The sequence below is a fragment of the Ursus maritimus genome, unplaced genomic scaffold (genome assembly GCF_017311325.1).
Source record: "Ursus maritimus isolate PB19 unplaced genomic scaffold, ASM1731132v1 scaffold_2, whole genome shotgun sequence".
In the NCBI taxonomy this organism is placed as follows: Eukaryota; Metazoa; Chordata; class Mammalia; order Carnivora; family Ursidae; genus Ursus; species Ursus maritimus.
In genome coordinates this window covers 67,500,992-67,510,986 of record NW_024424452.1, presented here as the reverse complement: position 1 = coordinate 67,510,986, position 9,995 = coordinate 67,500,992, and the positions used below count along the sequence as shown (strand labels likewise).

Genomic DNA, 9,995 nt, shown 5'->3' with positions numbered 1-9,995 from the left:
GCTGGACTTTAGGCTCCTGTTGGGGTGCACGGGGCTCTGGGGGGCCACGCCTGGCAGGGCCATCTCGCAGCCATCCACGACCCTCCTGAAGTTGTCACTACCAGGTGAGGCGGACATCTCACGGCTGCTGCTGCTCAGCCCGTCCCCGGGGCTGGCCTTCCTGTCCTGTTCTGCCCTGGCCTCAGGCTTCGGGGGGCCTGTGGCGGCCTCACACCCAGTTCCCTCTTCACTGGGATAGCCACTCTCTTTTTTGACCTCCTCTTCTCGTTTTAGCCACGGGTCCTCAAACTGCATCTCTGCCCTGGCACCAGTCTCCCTGCTGTCCTGGGACTGGGCTGCTCTGGGCGCCGAGCTGACGGTGGGGACAGTGGATGCCTCAGGCTCTTGGACGGGCCGGGGGCTCATGGCGATGCAGGGGTAGACTGTGATGTTGGTCTTCATGGGGATGTATCCCTCGCAGCCGCCTAGGTTGGCCGTGTTGGAGATGGTGACCATGGCTTTGCCCAGTGTGGAGATCTTGCAGCCTTTGATGGGGGCCGCCTTTTTGAAGGAGTCTTCGCCCACGTCGGACAAGATGAGCAAGTTGTCGGGGCCTGCCTTGGGCTTCTCACAGCACACCACGGCACTGTTCTGGATGCTGCCAACGAGCTCCGAGGCCGGGGGCTCTGCCATGGCCTCCCCGTGCCCGAAGCACGTCTGAGCTATGAAACTGTGGCAGGACTGCTCGCCATCGCTGCCACCACTCATCTCGCTCAGCCAGGAGCTGATGGACGAACGTCTGCTCCCGGCCTCGCGGGCCTTCTCGTCCAGGGTCAGCTTTGGGAGGGGCAGGAACTGTGTGATGCTGACCTCGGAGACGGGCGCCACGCCGGAGTAGCCATCCAGGTCCTCGCTGATGCTGCCGATGATGCTAACGGGCCGGGAGCCCGAGGCCAGGGCCTGCACGGAGCAGTCGCTGTTGAAGCTGATGATGCTGGTGGGGCGGCCGCCGTCCAGGACCCCACTGATGGTCAGCTCCTCCACCAGCGTGAACACCAGCTCGTCCTCGCCGTTCAGCTCCAGTGGCTGCTGCACCGTCACCATCGTGGTGCTCAGGATCTCCTTCTTGGAATCTGGAGAAGTCGCTGCCTGGGGCTCGTCCTCGCCGGGGCTTTCGGGGAACCCCTCGCTCCCAGCAGACATGGATTTCTTCAAAACCTGGGGGCTCATTCCCACCGGGGGGGTGCGTACCTCGGGCTGCAGCAGGGACTCGCTGGAGACCAGGCTGGAATCCTTGCCCAGTGGAGGCAGGGGGGCAGGAGAAGGCAGGACGCCCTTCTGGGTGTAGACTTTGCATCTCTGGGAGGGAGAGCTGGCCGGCCTGTACTCTGGCGTCTTGGACAGGCTGGCGATGCCCAGGCGCGGCGGGAGGCCCCTAGCGCGGCTGGGCACCTTCCACAAACGCAGGAGTTGAGGCTCTCCCGGCTGCTCTGGAGGCTGGAGGTGCTGTGCTGCTGCTGCTGCCGGGGATGCTCCTGGGGGAGGCGGGGGTGGGGCTGCCGGGCAGCGCTGGACCGGGCGACTGATTCCTCTGCATCTTGGAGGCGGGAGGGTCGGTGCCTTCTCTGTCGGTGGACTGGCCGTCGGACCCGTTATCTTCCTTATCGGACTCACAGAGGGGGTTTGCCCCGGCCGCCTGGCTTAATGGGGGACACTTGCTGGCCTGCTCTGCCCCAAGCTGGGCAGGCAGTTCTTCGAAAGGAAACTGACTGGGCTCTTCGCTGCCGTCGATGCAGCCCAGCCTCTCCTGCAGCTCGGCAAACGTGTTGCACTTCAAACAGTCCCTTTCCGATTTGCTGGCTGCAGCCCCACCGGCCTCTGCAGGCCGGCTGTCGCCCCGGGCCTTCTGCAGGGCCGGCACAATGGGGACGAAGTCAGGAGGGCCCTCGTTGTCCGTGAGCTCCTTGTCCGAGAGGGCCGTGCCATTGGGCCCGATGTAGATGACCGTGTCGCAGGACTGCTCGCTGCTGGAGGAGTAGTCCGGCTCACTGGACAGCTGAGCGATGGGGAAGTCGGGGTCCACTGCGGCCCTGGCCTGGAAAGGCCGCAGCTGGGTGGGCCTGCGCATCCGGCCTTCCTCACAGGAGCTCTCCCCGCCAGAGGAGCTCGATGTGTACTGTGGGTGAGAGGAGGGAGGTTAACAGGGGCAGCTCTTCCACGCCAGCCCTCCCCGCGAGCCCACAAGCTGGCTCCGTGCAGCCCCCCAAGACCGCCCCAGGTTGGCCTCCCTGCATTGGGCCATTCCTCGTGTGCCAGGACGGTGTACCCCAGCCTTGCACACCATGGTCTCTTGTGGGAAGAACAGCCCTTGTGTGGCCCGCTGGGCACAGAGCCTGCTCAGGAAAGGAGGTGACCAGCCCAGGCCACGTCCGACCTCCCAAAAGCTAAGGGGTCACTGCCTTGGCAAACACCCCCCCCAAAAAAAGAGACACAAAAACAAGAGGAAAAAAGCTTCCCACTTCACCAGCTGTGCCCTAGGGACCTCAATCATGACAGCTTTCCAACACATTCTTGTCACGCCACCACCGTCCTGGCTTTGCCTCTGAGAACACGAGCTGGTCGTTTCCAGAGACCAGAGTTCACACGGCAAAGCCCAGGAGCCTAGACATGATTCCCGGATGTGCAGGGGAAGTAGGGCCACAAAAGCAGGAAGAGAGAAATGGGGTATTTCTCATCCCTCCCCAGTTCTTCATCCCAAAGGAGCAGCAGTCCCTCCCAACTGCTTAAAAGCGGGCCGAGCCCTCCCGGGTAGGGGTCTGGGCTGGATGCCCGGCAGCCGTCGGGGGCAAGGGACGTGGCCAGCCCGACAGCTCTCCCACCCCAACTGACCACCGGGCAGCGTGGGCAGCGCCGCACACCCCTGCCCCGGGGGCTCGGGGACTAGAAGTGCTGGCCCGCTCCGGGATGGGGCTCCGAAAGCGCCTCCCTCCGCTGCACCCCTGGGAGTTCCTTACCTTCGTTTTCTTTTTCTTCATCCTCAACACCCTCGAGGCGATCTGGATGGTGGACAGGGTTTCGGCGTAGCTGCCGGCGGCGGCCGAGATGTGCGCGATCATGGTGGTGCGACAGTTCACGTTCCCCAGGGACTCCCGCAGCAGCATGGTGAGCTTGCTCTCTCTGCCGGACAAAGTGGATTAGGGCTGCATTAGTGGGCCAGGCTTCGCTCTGGCTGTCAGGGTAGGACTTAGGGCCTCTACGTGGCTCTTGTGGGTGGTGGGGTGGGGTTTTTTTTCTCCCCTTTTTTTTTTAAACAGCACTCTGATGAGCATCGTCTTCCAGCACGGGGCTGTGCGCAGTCGGCAGCTGAGCAAGTGCTCCCAACACCTCCCTTGACCCCGCTGTCCTGCTGTCGGGGGTAATGCTGAGTGTCTGCGCGGGTGTGTGGGACCTGGAGCGTAATGGGGGCTGGGGATAGGAAGGAGGAGGAGGATAGAACGGCTCGTGGCTGGCGATCGGCAGGCCGTCTGCACACACGGCCCTTCTCTGCAAGCGTCTGCACGCAAGTGGTCGCCACAGGGGAAAGCCGCCTGTCAGCCACGACCCCGCGTGGAAAGTCTGCATGTTTGTAACATAGGCCATTTGCAGAGTTGCAGGCGGTTAGTACCATGGTCTCTTACTCTCGTATTTGCACACGGCGGGAATGCAGTAGAAAGCGTATGTAATCCTGATCACAAGTGGGGCAAGGCAGACATTGCCCCAAGCCTGCGGTCAGCAGCCATGGAACGAGCAACTTTCTAGAAAGCCCTCCTCTGGGGACTCTGCAGGTGCCGTGGAGGGCCAGGGCCCTGAGGGGTGATAATGAGGCCTGGGAATTTACAGATGGTGTTTCCAGGCTCTTCAAAGACTGACCTGGAAGAATGGCTCCCGTTTTTCCATTCCTACCCTTGTCCCCACATTCTCCCTGCCTTGCTCTTAAAGGCTTCTGCTTATGTCATCCTCGGCGCTCACCGCCTTAGCTGCTGCCAGATGTCATTTCTGCTCTGGAGCCTTCCCTGATCCCGAGGGCAGAGGCAGCCTCTGTGTTTCCTGTGCCGTGCGTGCATAGCTCTTTGTCGTGTTCATGACGCCGGGTGCAAGGGGCCCGTCCTCACGCCCGTGTGCCCACCACGTTGCCCGCCAGCCACCCCCGCAGAGCTCCCTGGAGAGGGGCCGTCCAGCTCGGCAGACCCGCTGTGAGAGGCAGGCTGCTGTCAGCAGAGGCTAGGCCTTGGACACGGGGAAACCACATGTGACCTGCATCAGGCCTTCAGGGAGGAAGACTGGGGGACGGGCCATCGTTTGCCTTTCCACCTGGACCCAATTAAGGTGTCAGTTCGGGAGGCCGGGCTCGCTGTGGCTCAGTTCCAGGGCAATTTAAAAAATACATCAGGGTTTCCCTTCCAGCGAAATCGTCAGTGATAAAGGTCGTGCAAGGTGAGTGTTCTGGACGGAGTGTTTATGTCCCTCAGATTCATAGGTTGAACCCTAACGTCTGGGGTGATGCCATTAGGAGGTGGGGCCTTCGGGAGGGGACCGCTCATGAGAGCCCTCATGAACGGGAATCAGGCTCTAATGAGGGGAACTTGCAGGAGCTCCCTGGCCCCTTCTGCCCTGTGAGGCTGTCGTGAGAAGGTGGCTGTCTATGAACCAGGAAACCTCTCTCACGGGATGCAGGATCTGCTGGTGCCTTGTTGGACTTCTCTGGAATGGAAAGACATGTCTGCGGTTTCAGCCACCACCACCCCCCAGTCTGCGGTCGTCTGTTTCAGCTGCTTTAATGGACTAGGACAGGTAGGGGGTGTGCAGGGGGTTCAGACCTAGCGGCCAACACTTCACTTCCAGCAGGCACGTCAGGGATGCCACCGGCACCGATGACCGGATAGGAAGTCAGGTCCCACCCCGCAGACATGCTGAGCCGCGACACGGCACCGGGGCAAGGCCCAGGCTTGGTCTTCCCCGTGTCTTCAAGTGGAAGACAGATCCCGTTCGGGTGAAGTTGTGATCCTTTGGGTCCGTTCTTCCTGTTCGTGGCGGTCGTGTTCGTCTAAGTGTCTGTGAATGGAGAAGTAGGGCACACGGCCGGGAACAGCGCCCCGCGGTGAATCAGGACGTAACCCTGTTCCGGGGGCTCCTGTCTCAAGTCACCTGATTTAATACACCTTTCTTACAAATTATTAATTCTATGCACTCTTTATAATAAAACACTGGCTGAGAAGGGTTTAACATTTTCCTGCCTCTGGGTAACATGAACATAAATTTCTTTGGCTTTCAGCCTCTCGATATTGTCCACTGTTTTTTTTTTTTTTTTTAAAGAATTTTATCAGTCATCTTATGGATCCACAAATACAGCCATTTTCCCCACAGCTTCGTCATGCACTTTAGAGGTTACCTTATACCTTCCGGAGCAGCCTAAGGATAGATCGGTGAATGCCCTCTTCCTTTTTCTGGAGGAAGCATATTGATTCATTAGCATGGAACTCCCGCCAACAGCGCTCTAAGTCTTACCTGAACCAAGCTTCTCTAACATATGTCTTTCCTCCATAAGGCACATGCCAGCCTTCTTGAACCAGGGAGCGTTGGCCACAGCACTGTGCTCCGGGCCACTGGGAACTGTGACCGCCAACAAAACGCGCACACATACAAACCGCTCCGCAAAGGGCCCTGGTTTGTAGGAAGAGAGACGAAACAAGGAGGCAGGGCATTGGCTTGCCCCACCGCTCCTGGGAACCTGTGCCCCGAGCCCTCAAAGGTTTAGGCAGCTCGCACGTCTGCAAATGACAGCAAACGCACCACTCGCGTTGGTTTGCATGTAATTCGCAAATATGGAATCCACAGTGACAGGGGTCGATGGGGCTCTGAAGTCCCTCATGTTAACGCCTGTTAATCAGGTGCACGTGGCTGAGGACACGCTCTGTTCACTTCTCTGTGCAGCCGCGTGTAAGTCCTTGGCAAAGGGGCCAGAATCAACACAGGACGTTGTCACACCAAACTGTTTGCCCTGCGCAGTTCCACATGATTCCCCATTCATGAGTCAATCACAGAACGTTTTTTTCCGAGTCCACATTGTTGGAAGAAGCCAGGGCATGTGTGTTGCTTGGCAACGAGCAGTTCAGCTCTCCTCGAGGAAAGCCAGTAAAACCGCGAGCAAGACTCCTTCACGCGGGTCTCAAACATCTCCTTATGGGACTGAAAAATGGTGGCTATAAAGCTTTGGGTTTTTTCCACCTTGCAATGATCTTTTAACTCAGAACAAAGACAGTTAAGTTGGGGAGGGAAGGTGAAAGAAGGGGCAGGGTACTAAAGGCTGAAAACTGTAGATTTTACTCAGTGTCTTTGGTAGGAAAATAAAGATTTGAAAGAGTTTCTAGGGCAAAAGGCAGCAGAGATTCGTCCGCGCCTCCGCATCGAGGCTGAGGCAAGAGGAAGAGACACTCGCAGGTGCGGAGCTAGCGGCCCCCGAGCCCCAGGGCCAGTATGGAGGAGGGACTTAGAGACTCGAGGGCCACGTGGGAGGGGTCCTGGCTGGGCAGGACAGTGGAGGCAGGAGGGGACCGGTGACAGCAGAGCCGACTGGGGTCTGGGGAAGGACCGTGCCCCTCTTTGAAGCAGCCACGTTCTAGGCACACATACTCCACCTCCCTCCCACCCCAAACGGCACACGTCTGTTAAAATTTTTGGGAAAATGTCTTGCTTTTTACCACAAGTTGACTTTTTTTAGACACCGCAAGAACAGGATCATGAACAAATGTTCGTAGCGATAATACTAAGAGCATCGTGATGAGGACGTACATGGGCTGAGAAACTGGGGCCTGCAGCCCAACGCCGGCCCACCACCTGCTTTTGTAAATAAAGCTTTATTGGAACACAGCCCCGCCTATTAACAGCCCAGCTCTGGCTGCGCTGGGGCTACAACGGCAGAGCTGAATGGTCGCGACAGAGCCTGTGTGGCCCACAAAGCCACAAATGTCTACTATCTGGTCCTTTATGGAAAAAGGTGGGGGGGTTGTTTGTTTTGTTTGCCCTGTGTCCTAGAGTAATGGCACAGCCTGGTCTCATCCCAGACACAGCACCAGGGAGTCACCAACCAGAGCACGGAGGTGGATGGTGATTTCTTTGCTAGTCAGTCGTCTCTCGCTGAACGGAAACCGGCAGAGGAACAAATCCCGAGCGTCAGCAGTCCCTCGAGCGCCAGGACGCAGCTACGGGCAACTGCCCACGTCACCTCCTGTCGCACACAGAAGCAGAGCCTGTCCTTGCGAAGGGGCTGTGAGGCCACGCATACTCACCCACTCACGTCTGCTGCAGCTCCTTCAAGAAGCGCCTGGCGAGCACACGCCACCTGGATGCAAGGGGCAGGGGCGGGGACGGGGCGGGGAGGAGCGGCGGGGTCGGAATCACAGAGCCGGCTACCCATCGAGGCGCACACACGGTAAACACACCTAACGCCAACAGCACAACATCTCACACTGCACGTGATATGCAAAGACCCCTCCGAGGCCGAGCGCCGTCCCCACCGTCACCATAACCCCCTGACCGCTAGAAACACCCTCACCCCCCCGGACAGCTAGGTCTGTCTTGTGGGCTGGGATCCTCCTATGTGGCTGACATTTATTTGCCCCAAACACCCCACAAAACTCTCAATTCCTTTCGGAAATGGTGGTTTGGAATCCTCAGCGTGTTGTCTGCGGACCTTCGGGGGAGGAAAGCTTCCCAAACCCTCCCAGCTGGCGAGACGGTCCAGGGTTCTGCCAAAATACAAGCTGTCCGTGTCACCTGGCGGTGCTGGCCAGGTCATGGCACGCGAAAAAGGCCTTTCCTTTCAATAAGCAGCGCCAAGTATCCTTCTTTTCCAGAAAGGCAGTGACAGAACCCTGGAGGTACCAAGTGGGGCACCTGGGAACCGAGTCCTGGTGAAGGAGACCGAGGTGGTGAGCTCTGGATCGCCACGTCGGGCGGCCTGCCCAGAGCCGCCCTCCCTTCGGCCCTGCTTCTCATGGAGACTATAGATGTCCACTCCTGTCAATTCATAATAATTCTCAATATGAAGTGGAAAGAAAGGAGCTTCGTTAATCCAGAAAACTAAGCTCCGGAACGATTTGCAAGAGAAAGCCTCCTGTGGGCGGTGGGACCACAGCAGACCTATAAACCGCAGACTCGCACCCCGCATGCGCACGGGCAGGCTGTTCTTTAGAAACGGGAGAGCGTTTTCCTCCGAGCACTGCGCCATCAGTATCCGAGAATGGAAACCACGCACACGGGATTCTGGCAGGTGCCAGATATCCCAGATCAAGGTAACAATGAATATATCAATGCCAAGAAAATACTGGCGTCCCTCGCGTTCTTAAGGGTTTGACCCTGGAGCCACACGGCATTCTAGAAACCATCCCACTTTCTACGTATTTTACACCCAGAAACTGCTGGAATGTGCTGTAGGGCCTCAGGCAGCACCTTGACCTGCTAGCCAAGAGCTGCTGGGTCTCAAGCCAGCCAGGAGAGTTCTGACCCCGCAGCCCTGCCCCCTGCCCCCAGGCCCCTGCATCCACCCGCCGAATGCCAGGAGGAGAGAGGACAGTGGAAAGGAAGCAGGGACGGAAAGGAAAAGAAGAGGTAGGTTAACGTCATGAACTTGACCTAGTTTGGGCCACTCAAATGGAACTCTACGCGCTCTCTCCCACTGCCTCCTTCCTATCCACACCCCATTGGTCTGAACATCTTTCCCTATTGTCACCCAGGGGGTCGCCAGTGACTCCTGAGGCCAGCCCAAGTACAGGGGACCAGGGGACCTCCGGGGGAGGGCAGTCCTCATCCTGTCTTCTAGGTCCCCAGTGGACACCTTTGGGACATTGTTGAGCCGCCAGACTGAACTGCGTACATCTACGGGGGGAAATGTACTTCCCTTGGGTTTATTTACTTGCGAGGGACTCGGTGGCCCCCTTCTCATGACTGCTTCACAGACATGCACACTTTTGGGAGAAGACTTTGTACGGCTTCTCTTTAGGGAAACCGCCTGCTCTGCGGGAGCGGCCTTTTCTCAGCAACGTCCCCCTCGAGAAGGCCAGCGTTTCAGGGCAGGAATGATCTGGTTCTGGCTGTGACAGAAGAACCAACAGCTGGGTATGAGCCACGCTATCCTAAAGGCATTTTCAAAAGGAGTTCCACGAAGCTAGAGTAGTTCCGACATAGTTCCCTTTGTGCTGCCGATGGCATAAGCGGTGGCGTCGTGGGCCACTGGGAGCAGGGAGCATAATAAGGCAAACTGGACAGAGAAGCCCAGCTCTCAGACGGGACAGGGACTCTGGCACCCGCACGTGCATTAGAGGCGCCTCTAGAAGCAAGGCATTTAGCTGAGAGGTGCTGACTTCCCTCATCGGGCAAGAGCTTAGAGAAGGACCCTGTGGAGAACCACCCAGTACCCGCTGAAGGACCAGCCCGGTGACCCAACCAATATGGCGCCTGGTCTGAGTTCGTGCTGCTTAACCTGAGACCCCTGTTGGTAGAGGGCCTGAGACTGTAACCACCGAGAGTGGTCAAGGTTAACCTGTTTGCTCACAGCGTTCCTGTTAGACATCACAGAAGGCTGAGGCACAAAGGGCACCATTCCGGAAGGCCTCTGACACTGGGTAATACACGGGAGAGATGGGGGAGGGGGCCTGGGGTCTCCGTCGGTGCAGCGTCCAACTCTTGGTTCCAGCTCAGATGGAGATCTCGCGGTTGAGAGAGCAAGCCCCGCGTTGGGCTGCATGCTCAGCATGGAGTCTGCTTGAGGATTCTGTCTCTCCCTCGCCCCCTCTCCTGCGCTCTAAAATAAATAAGTCTTTTAAAAAAATACACGGGAGAGATGGCTCATCCGTATGCCATCCCGCTTACCTAGGGCTGTCACCATGGTGGCTCTAGAGCTTTGGTGGCAGTGCCCAAAGAGAGGCAGGAAAGAAGGGACGGTGCCCCACAGGGGCCTGCTGTTCTATGTATGATGAGGC

The 9,995-nt window shown here is 58.1% G+C and overlaps 1 protein-coding gene across 1 annotated transcript in view; it reads right to left on the bottom strand.

The window, feature by feature from the left end:
* KIF26B (kinesin family member 26B) overlaps nt 1-9,995 on the bottom strand; it is a 415,089-nt gene that overhangs the window by 15,433 nt on the left and 389,661 nt on the right. Inside the window, exons 11-12 of the mRNA XM_040634490.1 lie at nt 2,994-3,156; nt 1,536-2,155 (exon numbers count right to left, since the gene is read on the bottom strand). Coding sequence (XP_040490424.1) covers nt 1,536-2,155; nt 2,994-3,156 — 783 coding nt within the window. The remainder of the gene's footprint in view (nt 1-1,535; nt 2,156-2,993; nt 3,157-9,995) is intronic.